This window comes from Ambystoma mexicanum, chromosome 4q, assembly GCF_040938575.1.
Source record: "Ambystoma mexicanum isolate Mex_15411 chromosome 4q, UKY_AmexF1_1, whole genome shotgun sequence".
In the NCBI taxonomy this organism is placed as follows: domain Eukaryota; kingdom Metazoa; phylum Chordata; class Amphibia; order Caudata; family Ambystomatidae; genus Ambystoma; species Ambystoma mexicanum.
In genome coordinates this window covers 186446522-186464317 of record NC_090928.1, presented here as the reverse complement: position 1 = coordinate 186464317, position 17796 = coordinate 186446522, and the positions used below count along the sequence as shown (strand labels likewise).

The 17796-nt window shown below is 44.3% G+C and overlaps 1 protein-coding gene across 1 annotated transcript in view; it reads left to right on the top strand.

Moving 5' to 3' along the window:
• Positions 1 to 17796, top strand: part of LOC138467575 (chitin synthase chs-2-like) — a 299897-nt gene that overhangs the window by 205569 nt on the left and 76532 nt on the right. Inside the window, exon 12 of the mRNA XM_069607708.1 lies at positions 7807 to 7986. Within this exon, the coding sequence (XP_069463809.1) occupies positions 7807 to 7986 (180 nt within the window). The remainder of the gene's footprint in view (positions 1 to 7806; positions 7987 to 17796) is intronic.

Here is a 17796-nt window from a genome sequence, read left to right as displayed (position 1 = left end):
CTGGCTCCCTGTGGCTGCAAGGATCAACTTCAAGACCCGCTGCATCGTCCACAAGGCTTTTTGGGCCCTGGGAATGCACTACCTCCAACTTTCTCTTCCAAAACATGTTCCTTCTCGAGCTCTCTGCTCATCCACCTCCAACTCTCTGAGGGTCAGACGCTTCTACAAGCAGGGAGTTGGGGCAGATCTATCTCCTTGGCTGGGGCCTCCTTCTGGAACAGCCTCCCTGCCTCTCTCAAACTTGAGCAGACCCACCTCCGGTTCCAGAAGCAGCTAAAGACCTTTCTTTTCGCTTCCGCTTTCTCTCTTCCTCTCCCCTGCTGATGCACCTGACTGCTCCGTGCGCTGGTCACCTAGTCGCCCTCTGAACTCAGGCCCAGGCTTCTACATGTCCCGTTGCACCTCACACTGCCTCGCGAGTCCCCTAGCACTTGTGATCTGTATCTGCAACCCTACAGTCAATTCTGTCTGCACTTATGAGCCACCCGCTGGCTGCACTTGTGAGTTAAATGCACTTCCCCCTTCCACTCCACCCTGGCACTTCTCCCCTTCCCTCTTCACCGCAGATGCACGAGCTGAATGACACAAGGCCTAGTAAGATCTTTATTTTGTCCTCCCTTGCTTCCTCCTACTTGTCTTGTAGTGCCTAGAAACACTTGTGTACAGGTGTTTTATAAATGCCACATGTGCATGCATCCCTAAAAGGAGTACTCTTAGGCGCAAATGGCCACGTCAAAATAATGCAATGCCCAACTGGGATTGGATGGGTGCAAAAGCAGCATGGCGTATTTCATCTCACACAAACAGTTGCAGGCCCTTCCTTAAGAATGGTATACCAGAATGGTATACTACCGGTGCAAAAATGTTGCTCATGCATGTTGGACTGGCTGCACAATTTTTCCAATTTCTACACTTCATTATTTTACCGTCAAACCCTTGTTCCCCTTTCGATTTTCTGAAATCCTGTTTTATTAATTCACACATTTCCCTTCTCACATCAGTTCCATTATTTCCTCCTTTTTTTATTCATCTTGCTTCCTTCTTTTGCAAGAGTGTGCATTTCTCCTTAATTTCATTCGTTTCAGTCAGTCAATACGTTTATTCGGAATACACAGATTCCATAAAACAAACAACATATATCAGCATTTATTTTCCTTATTGACACCTCTCTTTGCTTGTCATCGTTCAATAGTTGCTCCCCATTTGTGCACCCCATTATTTTCCATTGCCCTTGATTTTGTTCCATGTAGTCCCTGGCATGATGTAAGTGCCTCCTTTAACAGCACCGTGGTAGCAAGTGTTCTCTTATGAATGAGCTGAGCACAGTCTATAATAAGGGTGTGGAGAAACTGAGATGTGGCCGCCTTGCAAGCAGTGGGAATGCAGCTGTGTGTACCCAACCTGCCTAGAGCAGGAGCAACATCTAGCCCAGTTAGTGAGCCCTGTGCACAACACACCAGGGACTATCCCAGCAATCAGAGAAAAGGGTCAACAAGCCAGCATCACACCGTATTTATTTAGTTATTTTATTGTTTAAAGTCCGGACCTAGCTCTAGAGCAGGGAAGCGATGAACAGAGTGTGGGAAGCCAGCGTATGGGCTGGCATCTTTTAACAGTAACGCAGTATAGTGAGTTGCAGTCTGTGCGTCCATTAATCCGTGCATTGCAGATTAGACAGCCAATAGGCCTGTTGTCCTTTAAGGAGGAAGTGGACTTGATGCTTCTTTTGTTAAGCACACTATAGTGAACTGTTTTGGCTGAAGGCGCTGTATAAAACATTGTCATCAAAACATTCACGGTCTGTTTAGTTTCAAGTTTGTGTGATGCTGTGTGCCACGACCTGTGGATGCATGCATGGAGGTCGGGATGGTGGATATACACATTCGTTCTCACAATCATGCAGAGCACAAATGATACATGACCAGCCAGGAGTCGGTTTCACTCGGCAAACTCGTCTGGGCATTCCATTCTTTATTTCCACATCCTGTTTCCCCTGTCACATGTGGTGGACTCCCCCTCGCTCACGTGACTCAAGATGTCTATCAACACAACATTCCTCCCATCCCATACTTGGATCTTTTGAAAACAAATGTCATCCCTCTCATTGGGGTGTCTGTATGTCTTATCACATGATGGACGGGGTCTTGCGTACTTGGGCTCTTCGGCGATATTTCCTATGTAGGACGTATCCTTGTACTCAGGTCAATGGTTGAGCCTTTTCCTGGAGTCCATTCCTGGTGTTCACTCTTCCCTGAGGGTCTCCTTCACTCCGTCTTTTGTTGCATTCGACACCGGGGTCTGGCAGTGTTAGCGCCTCCCCTCTCAGGGATGTGGTGTCTCTCGTTCCGGGATGTCCTCCAGGTGAATTCAGTGGTTCGGTCCTTTCTGGCTCATGTATGGACTGTTAGTTCCAGAACGTTGAGGGTAACTTGCGGAAGTGGGATATATTCTGCATTACCACTTCATGCCCTCTGGTGGTGGTCCCCAGGCTGTGGTCGAAGTTGAGCACTGTCCAGGGACAGGATTCATAGGACAGGGTCATTTTCTTTGGAGGTGTCCTGCTTTTGACTAGCACTATGTCACCAGCCTGGAGTTCTCGGTGCTGTGCTCGACGGGCCTGACTCTCTTGCTTGTTACGTTTTTCGCGTGTTTCTTCGATAAGCGGTGTGTCGGGTTCAGGGGCTACCTAGCTCGGGTGTAGCAGTAGTTCAGCTTGAATAGGTACCCCAAACAATAATGCGGCCACACTGACTCTTGTGGAGGTGTCCAGGTTGCGCCTGTGGTACCAGAGAAACCAATACACAGCAGGCAGCCACGGTTGTTGTTGGTCCTTCACAATCCTTATAATCTTATTCAGTGACCACATCAATCTTTCCGCGTCCCCATTTGCTTGTTGCCAACACAGGGTGATCTTTTGGTGTTTTATGTTAAGGCTGATCAAGAACTGCTGTAATTAGCGACTGGTAAATAGGGCCCATTGTCACTCTTTATCTTAAGTGGAATGCCATGTACGGCGAATACTTTTTCCAGGGCAGTTATAACTGATGGTGTGTCAGTGGACTTGATGTGCTCAACTTCTGGGTATCTGCTGAATTTGTCCATTAGGACAAACAAGTATCCCTCTCCGGCAGTAGTACAGAAGTCCACACTAACTGATTCCCACCTCGTGTTGCTTCTGAGTGCACTTGCAATGGGTTCAGGCACCACTTGTCTCCTTGAGGAGTGGCACGCCACGCAGGTCTCCACCAATTCTGTATTTCTGGCGGCCACACTCTGGACTTGAGATAAGCCTGGGTTTTTATGATGCCTTGGTGTCCTTTGTGTGCTAGCCACAAGGCCATCTCCTCCAGCGCCTCTGGCAGACCAATCTGGTGTCCTTTCAGTATGACTCCCTCTTCAGACACTGTAATCTAATGTCTGATTCTGGGCTTGTTGCTTCTCCTGTGCCATCGCAGTGCAATGTGCCACTGCCAATAGGACATTTTTCCAATCACCGGACTGAATGGTGCATTTTGTGCATTGTGGGCAGGCATCCGTCTCAGTTTCATCTACTATTTCTTATACCGTCATCGCCTTCGGCTGGGCGCCAGCTACCACATGATGTATATGTCTGCCCTTTCTTTGGCGTGTTCTTTCTCTTGGATGGTGGCTGGTCGTGGGTGGCGGAATAGATAGTCTGCAGGGTTGTCCGCTCCGGCCCGGTATTACACTTCGATACTGAATGGTTGCAGCTGCAGCATCCACTTTTCTAGGCGTGCTGGGGGATATGAGGCAGAGCCTTTGAAGATTGGTACCAGGGGCTTATGATCTGTGAATATCTTTGCTGGTTGGCCCAAGAAGTAGACTTCAAAATGGCCACACCTTCAAAGTAGCACTAAAGCCTCCTTCTCTATGTGGGCGTAATTTTGCTCAGCCTTAGTGAGTGCCGGACTGGCAAAAGCGACTGGGTACACAGTGCCCTCCTGGTCAATTTGAGTCAACACACCCCTAGTCCTACCAGACTAGCTTCCACCAGCAGTTCCGTGGAGTGGTTTGTGTCGAACGCCATCCTGGTAGTGCTTGATATGGAGTCCTTGATTTTCTGAAAAGCGTGCTGGTGATGTTCAGACCATTCCCACAGTGCTTCTTTCTGGGTCAGCCTTCTTAGAGATGCTGCAATGGTGGCGAGGTCTGGGATGAATCTGGCACAGTATGAAGCCATTCCCATGAAGCTCCTGACTTCTGATGCTGACGTGGGGGCTTTGGCTTCCTTAATGTCTGACACCTTGGCTGGGTCAGGTAATAGTCCTTCCGCATTGAACACGTATCTGAAAAAATTCAGTTTACTCTTGCCAAATTCAGACTTGTCCGCATGTAGGATGAGGCCGGCCAGAGTCTTCTAGGTGTTGTAGGCATTCAAAGTGTTCTTCTGTCGTTGTTCCGTACACTAGGATATCATCACTTGTATTGGTGGTACCTGCCAGGCCATTCAGCACTCTCCGAATCTCATTTTGAAATACTTCTGCAGCTGAGGATATCCCGAAGTTCAGCCTCCGGTGCCTCCTGAGACCCAGGTGGGATGACAATGTTGTTATATAGCATGATTCTCGAGCCAGGCGTAGTTGATGATAGCCAGAGCGTAAGTCTAGTTTACTGAAAATCTTCACCACTGTGAGATCAACAATACGCTCGTCGATTGTTGGGGTCACGTGTCGTTCACGACCTATGGCTACATTAGGTATTCGCATGTTGATGCAGAGTCTAACTGCATTTGGTTGACGTGGTTTCTGCGCTACAACCATGAGTGATACACATATGGTCGGTCCTGATGTCTTTTCGATTATCCCTTGTGTCTCCAACTTTTCTAGTTCTTTCTGGACTGCTACACGCAAGTGGAAGGGGACCCTGAGATACCTTCCCGCTTTGGGCTTGATTGTTGGGTCAATATGTAGTTTGACCTTTTTGCCTCTGAGGCATCCTATGCTTTGGAATACCTTGTTGTGTTTTGCTAGAAGGTTGTTGATGCCAGGTGTGTTGATGCTGAATGTGAACTGTACAAGCCTCTGTTTTTCTGCTGTGTGGCAGCTCAGCAGCATCTCCAAGCCTACATCTACCACATATATCCTGGTCTGACATGTTGTTCTGTTGTGCGTTAGGTTGGAATGGAAGTTTCCAGCTACTGGTAGCAGCTTTTTGCACCCATATGCAAATAGTTGCACTCGTCTGTCTTTGAGTTGGGGCTTTGGTTCGATTTTCTTGAATTTTAGCAGGGGCATGATATTTACCGTTGCTCTGGTGTCTATGACAACTTTGGTGGGCATCCCGTCAGCTATGATGATGCAAGAGGGTCATCTGGACTTCTTTCCTTTGTGATTGGTCATCCTTGGCTTGATGGCGGATATCATGTGGTCCTGTTCACTGTTCTTTTCTGTCGATTATGGCGTCTTTCCGGGTATACCTCTTCCTCCGAGGTGTCATCTGTGTCGCTGCTGGGTGATATTTGTACGGCAGCGTCAGCCATTGCCTTGTCCTTTCCTTTCCGCCTGGGGTTTGATGTCTCTGGCTGTTCCGTTCCTTTTGGAGGGGATGGGTTGATGCAAACTGTCACAAAGTAGTTCAGTCTCTTGCACTACTGACAGGTAACCCCTAAAGCTGGGCAAGGTTCTACTCTGTGCCCGGGTCCTCCACACCACTTGCAGGAATCCCGGCACTTTAGTGCTTTCCCAGACGTGGTGTTGGTGGGTCGTCTCCCTTCTGTTCTTCCTCTAACTGCTGCAATCTCTTCATCTATATGGATATTATCGAGTGGAAGTCGCTGCATAGCAGCTTCCGTAACAGCCACTTTGTCATCCGTACGTTCTCGCAGTCCATCCATGGCTAAGATGCAGTCTAAAGGGATGTTCTTCTCTGATAGCACAGCTCTGCATTGTTTGTCTGATGATATTCCAGTGATAATCTGTTGGTGGACAGCAAATTCTTTGTCTAGGAATTCGGAACCTAGTGCCATTTCCCTGAGTCGTGCATGGAAGTCGTCAAGTTTTTCTTTGCCCTTTACCTGGACATACAGAATTGAAACGGTTCATAATCGGGGTTTAACTCAGATTTGAATGTGTTATTCAATGCTGACTTCACTGCATCACAGTTGTGTGTCGCCCCTCTATTTGGCAAAGTGTTGAAAAGCCTTAGCGCAAGAGCGCAGATGTTTAGCAGTTATAGGGTGTGTTGTTTCTTTCCTTCTATTATTTCCCTGGCTTGCATGTTGAGCTTGAATGGCTGGAGCCATATTTCCCAATATCGGGCCGCTCCAGTGGCATATGGGTCAAAAGGCCATATAAACGTCACGTGCGTGGCATCTGGGCCTGGGCCCTCTACTTCCATTGAGTTGCCCCTGGGGCCTCTGCTGCTGCTGCCTTCCCTTGTTAGGCTGCTTTGGGGGCTTTCCATGGGAGCAAATGTGCGTGTTAGTCTTACTGATTTGCTTGCAGCGTGTCTTTCTGGGCTTCAACGCCCTCGTTGGGAAAATATGCACCCCCTCCCCCACGCTCTCACTTCATTTGGGGCTGTGTGTCTGGGAACATTGTGTTCTTCTGCACTTCACGCTATCACTTGCAATGCTTGCTGCAGCCTCTGGGCCTTGGCAGCGCACTCTTGCCGGTCGGCCTGTGGTGAGCCGGCAGCGGGAGCTCTAATGAGCCGGGCGAAACACACATGGATTCTCATTGAACCTCGTCACCAGTGTGATGCTGTGTGCCCCGACCTCTGGATGCATGCAGGGAGGTCGAGATGTCAGTGATACGCATTTGTTCTCACAAAAAGGCAGAGCTCAAATGATACACGACCAGCCAGGAGTCGGCTCGACTCGACAATCCCTCGGGATGTCTATCAACACCACATTTTGCTTCAATACACCTAGCTTTTATTCTCCTGAATATTTCCATTTATTTAATGAATATTTCCAATCAAGAATATTTTCCACAAAATCCCTTCTAGAGAAGGTGCCCCCCCCTGCTGACAGCTCATGATTTTAGCACGTATAATGTTTTCGCCTGTGCGAAGTTCTCTGTCTACCTCCAGAAGTGACTAAATAACAATATACTACGTTGGCATAAATTACCAAAAATTGGGTGTGGGATCACTCAGTAGCAAAGTTTATGTCATGATATGGTATGCTACGTTAACGAGCTTGCATCTGTTCCCATCACCACTGTAGTGGTCTTATGGTGCTGAGGCGTATATGGATGGTGGCACACATGGCCACCGCCCGGGGTGCAGCAGACCGTGGTCTTTGGAGAAAAGTACATTAGAAAAGGGTGAAAGGATAAGAGCAATGGTTGTAGTTTTGAAACGAACATGCAAACAAAGGGAAAGGTATAGGTAAACAATAATAACCAAACAGTGAGATGGGCAGGGACATCTGCAAATAGTCAAATGGCACCTTGAAAGAGGCAAGGCCTAAGGGTGAAATGGAAGGTCCGGGTCCACCAGGCCATTCAGAAACAGGAAATACCTTGCCCTGTGCTCATCATGGAATGTTTGTAGACAACAAAACAAGTAAAAATGGTTTTAAAATATCATCTCACAGCGGCAGTTTTGAGTGACTGTATTGCAATTTTCAGTGCAGGTATGGGATGTCTGTATTCTGGGCCCCCTATGTGAATATGCAATACAGACCCCATTGTCTTATGCCAGGCCCTCTTGGTTCTAGAATTCTTGCAAAGGTCATTCATAACAAGACAGGGACACAGCACAGTCATGCCACACATACTTACCTGCACAATGAGCATTTAGTCTCCTGCTGACCTTTTTTTCCACATGTATGTATTTCAGGTGCCTTCAGCTTTGTGTTCAAGTGGAACGGGAATGTAGCCATTGTGTTTGCCACTTTACCTCCAGCTTTGTATCTGTTACTTTGTTTTGTAACCAAACCGGATACACAAGTCACCATTGCTGCCTTCATGAGCATCGCCTACGCATTCCTGATGACGGCTACGTTCCTGTCCATCATAGGTAAGTGTCTGGCTCCTGAAAAAGGAGATGCTACTTGAGTAATCCTGCCTCAAGATATTTAATTATTTTCAATTCTATAGAATGTACGTCTCTATCATACTAAACAATTCTATGGCAATGCACATCTTTTTATACACTTGACAATGGTATGAATGTAAAATTCAATTACAAATGTAAGCAATAATACCGGACCTTTCAAGTTTTCCTGGGCCTTAACGGCCCATAACTTCATGGTCTCTCATCCTCGCGTCAAAATGGTAGCCATCAAAATAGTAAAGGAGCTCAAGTCTGAGCTCCCTTTTCTATTTCCACTGGTGGCCATCTTTGTGTGTGGTGGGCACACAGCCAATTTTCCCTATAAAGATTGTGTGTTAGGAGCCAGATCTTTGCTTCTGGTGCACATAGCATTCATTGCTGAGGGGTAGGGATGCAAAGGTCAGTAATTGCCCTACCTAAGCACTCGTGAAGCTCAAACAAGTGGACTATTACTGGTCATGTTAGCCCTACCCCCTGCCATTATTACTATATAGATTTGTTAAACTACGTTCAACAACTAGAATAGTGGTGTCCCCCTGATATGAAGATGGTCGCCATTTCCTATACCTTTAAAAACAGCAAACAACTTGTCTTTGAGGTAGCCTGGCCTCTTTACGAAGGAAAATGCTCGGGAAATATTTGCCTTGCCTGGCAGTGCCTGGAAACTTGTAACGTATTCAATTGGAATATTGTGCATGTATGTGAAAACTAGGTAGGCAGGTAGACTGCATTGGGGTTGGCATTAGTAAACCATTTGATAATGTATCATGTGAAAAACGAATAGATGAACTGGACACGAGAAGTAATATGTTTATAATGTAGTATTGATCCAGAATGAGGTCAATAGAATGGAATGGACAATTTAGAATGGAGAAGTATATCTTGTTGTGGAAGGAATAAACTTTTACAGGGCCCAAATTACCTGTATATATCAGGATTGGGGTCAAGGTTTCACAGTAGATTTTTTGCTGTTCACCATTTCTCACCACTCGCAGACCCTCACCTCACTCCCCGCTGCCACTGCCATTAATCCCTTCTTGCTTTTCCCCTACTCCTTGCCCTGTCTGTGCCACAGCCCTGGCCTCTTACCTTTTTTATTTTTTCCTTGTTAAGTTTCTGCGTCCCAGCGCTACTTTCGTGGTCCGCACAGGGTGCAACCATTCTCCCCTTCCAATGGGGGATGTCACTCTGAGCCATTTTGACTTCCACAGCAAGCCATTTCAAGGGGGTTACTTCCTTAATCCCTGTTCTTTTCACTTATGTATTTCATGGGGGGGATCCCCCCGGTTCACCTGTGCTTGTTTTGTTTTCCTTGTTTCCACCCATTTTCTCCTGTTCCGGGTCCACTCCCCCACATACCTCTACCCCACTTTCATTGGTTTCCATTGCCAATGCAGAAATGATGACCCAGTTTGGTATATCGCTCACCATCTATAGATGGCAATATGGCATGTGACGCTGCCTGAAACACAGAATTCGCAGTAGTGGGACCACAAAGGTTGTGCTTGATGTTTTATAGCGGGTAAAAATGAAGGGGGAATGGTAGTTACTTTTCAATTGGGTCGCATGTCCAGAGCGGTAGTTTCTATAATCCACTCACCCATCTTCCCTGTTGAAATGGTATAGACAACTGCTGGCAACGAAATTTGGTTCTATGCCAGATAGCGCTGTTGCTCAGATTGGCTCCTAAGAGGATATGTAGCATTAAGATGGATGAGTTGTATCAGAGGCTGCGATATTGAAATTTGGTGTCCTTCACAGATCCTGCATCTCCCGGTTTCTCTTTCACATATACATTAAACTCTTGAATTATATGATTTTCAGTTCGATCTGGATGTTGTTTTTCAAAATAATTCAGGCAACACCCAGAACCTTTTTAAACTAGATAATTTTCAAAATAACCCCACTCGCCTCGACACCATTCTTTCAAATGTAGAAACAGAACGTCTAAGAACTGCTTTGAGTTGAATCAGGAAAAGACAGATCTCCATCTGATTCGTGCCTCCCATTATGCCGAGGAAGATTACCATATTTCCCGAAGTCAGACCCTCTGACTCTACCATCCCAATTCTTGACAAAGTTAAATCTCTTATGATGATTTTGGATTCGTCTTTGTCTAAGGATTCACAGGTCAGTAGTTTATTTAGTTCGATTAACTACTACCGCATAATATTGAGACAACTAAGGCTCCTGGTATGAGAAGTTCAAAGTGGGGAGGAAGGATAGCTCAGTGGCAATGCGTTTGTAGCGGAATTAAGAAAATGCAGCACAACCCAAGTCCGAATCCTGATCCAGCACTTAGAAACCACTCGTTGGTATTAAGTGCGTTATAAAAAAACAATTATAATTATAATAATTATAGTGCTAACATTGCCTCTGACGTGCTGTTATAGGATCCAAAAAGAGGTCACTGTAATGCTTTGTATTCAGGATCCACCAAATATATCATGCAGAATTTGTAGGTTCTCCAAAACACATCGGCTTGCATTCTGACTATTAACCACAGCAGATACCATATATCACCAGAGCCTTAGTAGCTACATTGGAGCTACATTGGATCATTATATTGCTATGAATACAAGAATAAATATAAAATGGCTCACACTGGCACATAACGCCCTCTGTTGCAGCACCCTTTCCATCTGAAACTGCGCTTTTATGACACACGTCACTTAGCCCATAATGCGCAACACAACTAGTAGTGAGCATTCCCAGATTTTACAAAGGCAGGGATTTTCTGAAGAGCTTGTCATGTACTGCTGACCAAACTTGGAATACCTTACAGGAAGACTTTTGTGGAATCTGGGCCGTCTCTATTTTAGGAGCAAGATGAAAACATTTTGATCCAGTCGTTTTTAAATCTTCTTAGCATATTCTAATCCTTACCCACTCTGTGTTCTTTGTCATTTCTGTGCTGTGATGGCCAACTGTTGTACCACATTTTCTCACGTTGAAATAGAAATACATTTCTGGTCCTTAAGGTTGACCACAACAGGCACATATAAGTCTATTTACCCTACTGATTTATACACTAATGGCCTGATTCAAAAAGATGTTGACTGGAGAATAGGAGGAGCCCTGAGCATTTACGAACATTTTCTGAAGCGCATCTCAGAGAAGCTTCAGGCATCTTCAAATATGCTCCCGTTGTACGTTTTTTTTTTTTTTATTAGGTATACGGTAGCACGTGCAGGCCTGAATGCTCATGAGCACCTCCTGATATACTGTGGGGTACATCTATGACTTTCATGATCTAGAAAGTCTCTTTATGTAGCTTCTGTCTTTTTTGACTAAGCCGCTTTTATGGGAAGATATGGCTTCTTTGCAATCAATTGCCCTCTTGCGGTATTGTATATAGGCGTGTGCATCATGGCTCCTGTCCTGATGCGGACAAGAGACGCACCTTCTTACATGTATTTGCCAGAGTATTTTTCTGAAACGTTTCTATTCTTGCTAAAAAGGGGGTTGTTCGAGAGCTTCAGTGAGCACTCAATAAGTAAAATAGACGGACACGCTTGGAGTCCATTCTAGCGCCATTTTTAAGGATGAGAAAAATATATGCTTGACGAGCTCAGGGGTCTGTGGGTAACTGGCACTGCCTTGTATACATGGGCAAGCAAAATACCCCAAAATATGAGACGACCGTTCGACAAGTCGCGCGGAATACTACTGTCATAAGGAGCCCCATTTCATGTTTGTTATTTAGCATTACACAATATTTCCTTATATGTTACCTCAACTGAAATTCTATTGCCGCCTGAATTGCCCTAAATGTATCATTAATCCAACATTCATATTGTACCAAACTTACATTATTATCTAGGGTTGGGTTTATATCCCGGCTTTAAATCTCTGTGAAATGCGCAACCCACACTTCTGGGTATATGTGCTTTTTCACGGCATTATTCAGATTTTCCCCATTCCACCACTGGGGACATTTCACCACATTTTCCTAGGTCGTTTCTATGGCGAGCCAGCTTCCCATATATTTTTCTACTGCCCCCACAACCCGTATTTTACCACCCCCTTTCCATTTACCTTCCCCAAATAAGCCACAGTAAAATGTGGTAAAATGCCCCTTGGCAACATAGGATCTTCAGACCCTTTACTCACAATTTGCCAAAACATCATAGTGCCCTTTCCCATCGCATTCTCTCTAATGCTTCCCATGCCACTATCTTAAGTTCTGTTTCCCTTCTGCCTGTCATGCGCTTACAGGAAGAGCGTTCTGAGTGTTGTTTCTGGGGCAATAGTGTCTATTCTTTACTACTACTAGATGTTTGCTCTCACATTTCTGACATTTCAAAAAAGTCTATCAACTACACCTCCTTAGAGGCTACCTTTTCTCACTTCCCCGCAGCGGCTCACTGTCTCCAGAGCCCTAGTTCTCTCCAAGCTGGACTACTGCAACAGCTCCTTCCTTAACCTCCCTGCTTCCGCCATGCACCCTCTTCAACTCACCCAGAACAGAACTGCAAGACTTATCCCTGGCCTCAAGCATCTCTCCGGCGCTGAAATCCCTTCAGTGGCTCCCCGTGACTGCAAGGATCAAATTCAAGACCCTCTACATTGTCCACAAGGCTTTCTGGGGCCTGAGGCCTACTTACCTTCAGCTTTGCCTTCCTAAATACTGCCCCTCTCAAGCCCTCTGCTCTTCTACCTACAACCTTCTGCGAGTGAGCCGGTTCTCCAAGCAGAGATTTGGAGGGAGATCCCTTTCCTCAGCAGGTGCCTCCCTCTGGAACAGCCTCCCTGCCACCCTCCGTCTTGAGCCTGAAATTCTCAAGTTCCGGAAACTCCTCAGGACCTTCCTCTTCTCCTCTTCCTTCTCTCTCACCCTACCCTGCTAACCTAGCTCTCTGCTCTTCCTTCACTCCCTCCTTCCATACTGCTTATTAACTGGCCGCATGGTGTACCTCAGAGTCCCACAGGTCCCAGGCACCCCTGCCAGTCCTTCTGCACTTGCCGCAAGGCCCTATACCCCACTGCACTAGTAATAAAACCTTGAGAGCTTCTCTCTCCGCACTTCACCAGTCTCTACTGACGGAGCGCACTTGGTCCCCTGCCACTTCTTTTCCCTCCTGCACTTGCACAATCTGTATACAGCCCTGCCTGAAGATCGTTCTGTCTATTCTCCCTTGTCTTCACCCCTCAATGTGCACTTGAAAAAAATGCAGAATCGCTGGCAGCCCTATTTGCTGTATCTATACTGTTAAATGTATAATACTCACTTAATCTGCCTGTGCAGACCGTTATCATCTCAGAAAAGGGCTCTGAGTGACTGTTGTTTTTCCCCGTGTTCCTTCCCTCCTTGTGCGCTTTGAAACACATGCCTGTGTATAGGCGCTATACAAATAAACATTACCCTATCCTAACATATCACTCCCTGACCTTGGTGGTCAAAACAGACTTTCTTTTGCTTCGTTTCCAATTTAAACTTGCAGATTGAGATAATTCCCTATAAATCATACCATACAGAATTTCTAAGGATGTTGCTACTTACTCCAAGTCACTACCTAAATCGAATGAGACTATTGGACCACTGACCATCAGCCAGTACAATTCTCTCCCAGTGTAGCATTCATCTATTGTCTGTACGTATCAGCCATTGACCTATGTATCAGATTTATTCAGACTCCATAGCTTGTAATACATACATTTTCCTCTTCCTTACGGCTGTGACCAGGGTTTGACTCGAAACCAAAACAGGCCCTGGAAATAAGTAAGTGGCCCATTATTAAATATTTTCTTCAAGCCCAACCTCTTTCCTATTGGAAATAGCACACAAAAGAGCCCCAGGGTTCAGAGGCCTACCAGGAAATCTCCAGAGTTCCCTATAGGACAGTCCACCCCTGGCTGCGACTGATCTCAGGAGCCACCACCTTTAAATCATATCTTCAAGGGCATTCCAAAAGCTGTGCAAGAAAAATAGTCTCCACATATTGTCCTCTTTATATTGGCAAATATACAGCAAATCTTAGGGTGTCCACCAATTAACAATACATCGGCCATGCAGGGTGAGCAAAGGAAGCCATTCTCAATCACCAATGTCTACTAGGGTCATGTGACTAGTTCACAATGGTATTATGCAGGGGTCTTCTGTCACACGCTCTTACATCTTTATCTATACCATGGCTGCTTTTTGCATTAAAGTTTTTACTTATTATATAAAATAAATGCTTCTGTGATCTATTACTACAAAAGCAAGTGCACTGGTCCAAATACTTTGAATGCAATGGCAGTGTAGGTCCACTGGAAAATTGGGTGTGGATGTTACTGTCCACATTGGATACGTCTCCAATTAACTTGTGTTACTTATATAACTTAAAGGAGCTCAAGGGCATCACCAGTGTTACATCAATATTAAGTTTATTTGAAACACATATTTTCAGTCCTCCTATTTTATGAGACCTCGTCATGGACACTGGAGGGGTACATTAAGTTCCACATCCCACCATGTGACATGAGTCGGCTGTCCAGGTTTTTTGCAATAATGTGTTGTGAAGTTTTTAATATACATCCACCGGTCTGCACCACTTAGTTTGGATGAAGATCTGCTATACTCCAAGTTAATTATTTTTTCTTTGGCCCTGGCACACACTAGAAAGATGGCCTGCTTAGATTTTGGCTCCACCTCTAAAATAATAAAATGTATCCTTTTTCACAGGGCATAACTCTATTACATTATAGTCCAGGTCATGCTGGTCATTTTTTGATTTAGTGATATTTCCCTGGGCAGGTTAACATGGCACCAGCCCATAATGTTAATCATTCAAGTCTAAAGACGATGGGGGAGGAATGATATCTCAGGGGCAACGCGTTTGTCTTGGTAGCAAGACAACGCAGTGCAACACAGGTTCAAATCCCGACCCCGTGATTAGAAACCACTCGCTGGTATTAAACTTATTATAGAATAACAAATATAATTCAGCAGTTTTTCAAGCCTTCCTTGGCATAGGATAAGAACTCTATTAGAAAAAGAAATATTTTGCGTTAACTCATGACTATGGACCATGTGCATGGCCCCGGTCATCCCAGAAGGCAGAGCACCACATAGACAGCATCAAAGGAACATATGCTGATATGTTTATGTTTATAAACAAAAAGGTCTGGGAGCCCATCTACCAAGAACACACACAGTCAAATAATCTCATCTCTGGGTAGGTTACAACACAGGAGGGTCTACAGCCACGTTTTAGCTCTTTCTACTTTTCACAGCGGAGACATTTACATTTGCATATCAGTCTGGTCCCACACACTTGGGCCGTCCAGCACCGAAATGCTAGACAATTCTCCTCTGAACAAGAGTACCAAGAGCAACCCCAGACATGTGTTTCGGCCTTGTTGGACTTCAACAGTGAGGTGAAGCTGTGCATCTCTAAGCATAGTGAGCAAAGGGTCCATGCCTGGATTAGTCTGGGTAACTGAAGATGAAACCCTAAGTTCCTAGGTCTAGGAGCCCCTCTACCGAGCACGAACACACCCAAATATGAAAATGTCACATGTTTGCCAATAATTGACATCTTTATTTTCTTTTTATAGCATTTCATTTTTCTATTGTTGTTATGCTCAGAGAGACACCATCTCCACCAGAATTATTTAGAATGTGCTGCTTAGAGGGGCCTCTTTCTCTTCTAGAAATGTCTTTAGTGCCCTGGCTGTAAGAATTTAGGCTGAAAGGATTTTAATTCTTTAAAACAAATACAGGGGACTATCTTTTTTAGTTGTTTGGTTAACCTTTGACTAATATTATCATCTGATGCATCAAACCTGCTTAGCTTTTCACTGTGTTTACATGTAGTTCCACCTAGATCTGTGCTCAATAACCAGATTGTTCTGTGGGATCTGGAGGTTATAACACAGACCATCTAATTTTCCAGAGCCACCACCACTTCATAAAAGACTTGATCAATTTATTTTGTTCTTTTTTCATTTCTTGGCTCCCATCTCCTTGTTTGCTTTATTTTCCTGGTGGTGTAAGGTAAATTAAGTGGTCTTATATAAGGCACCTGTGCCAATAATGGTGGCCCCACGGCACGTGATTATGTAAGAACAAATGGGTGGTGGAGGGGATGTTAGTGGGATGGAGGGAATGGCAGATGTGAAGGTCTGTTGATAGATAAATGTCTGGATGAGCATTCCCCTTGCTGGGGAGATTGGCAGCTTGGATATATATCCAATGAGTGATCATCTGCAGTGATTCACATACATGAATGTACAAGGATTGCATTCCAAGAAGGATTTTTACTAATTGGTTAAAGAGCCTATTTTATAAAGGTTGTGCTTGTTACTTGTTGAAGAGCCAATTTCTCTTAATGTGTGAGATGAAAGACGGGTTTGGTTCTTTATGCACAATTTATAGCAGTTGCCCCCACAATGAGGTGTGTGTTTGAAATGGGCAAGGCATCTTGTGCTTGTAGATTGTACGAGGCATAGTAGATCAAAGGTACTTTCTCCCTCTTTTTTGATTATGCGCATGGTTTAAAATGAAACCTTACACAAAGAGTCAAAATAATCACAAGTTCTAAAAGCAGTATCAAAGAGTCTTTGTACAACAATAACACAAATCTAACTCATTTTAGAATATTTACATCCTTGATACCACACATCCTAACATGACACACACTAAAACATAGAATAATTCATATTCCATCTAAATTGAATCCTAACTTAATTTTCCTTATCCTTAAAATGTGTATCAGGTTAATAATTGATTAAATTCTTCCCCTTATATCGACAATAGGTTAATATTTTGTAGGAATCACTAAAGTGCATAGGTTACAGATGGTGAGTTTCCTTGATTAACCCATGCATGTGAGACGAAAGATAAGCCGTTCACAAATTGGCTATAGGCTAAAGAGAATGCGCAAATTCTGTGGACATCCCATTCAATAATCAGATGTTTTAGGCGTTCAATTACATTGCTGCAAAACGTACACAAAGCTGCTGGGGGCTCGCGCTTTTCTTGTAGTCAAATTATTTCTCTGTTCTTGAGCAAATTCAAGCGAAATCTCATAAACAGCATTCTCAAATATGCTGAGGGAAACTGGATCAAACAGTTACATCTGACTCCCAATCTATTATGTTCATTATGTAGGCAAACATGTAGTTTGCAATATTTTAAATGTAGCACAGGTTACACACCAATCATATTACAAAAGGCCTTTCTTTGCTCGCCTACATTTTTAAACACTTTACTAAATGAGAACCCTTTTGTGGTGATATCTTTTTCACACTTGTCAACATATCTCAGAGAGGTCTTATAAAAAAGTTCATACAAAGAGTTCTGTGGGGGCACAACTAAGTTCTTGCCAAGCATCAATCTCCTCCACAACACGTATGAATTTAGATACCTCAACCATAACTCAACGCAAATCAGAGCTACTGGAACACCTTTAGGAAGGCACAACACATTTCGCCAAAGCTGCACTTTTAGATAAATCAGAATCAATCAGAAAATTGTGTGTTTCCAAGCCTTAGATTAGCAAAGTCTTTCCCTTTGTAAAATGTAAGCAGATGACATTAAAAAAAACTCCCAAATTTATTATTGAGGAATTTCATTTGGGCCTTCAATTGCTTTGCTTTGTCAAAGTATTCAGCACAATTTTATGATTTGGCCGGGCCGTACCAGTACAACCCAAATATTCATTTATAATCTCAGGTTTTTGAATATTCAGCCGCCAATTTAATCTAGGCCTAATAGTTGTGGAGTGCGAGAACTAAATAATTTTAGTTTTCCCTATGTTAATTACAAGATCATTTTTCAATATATCA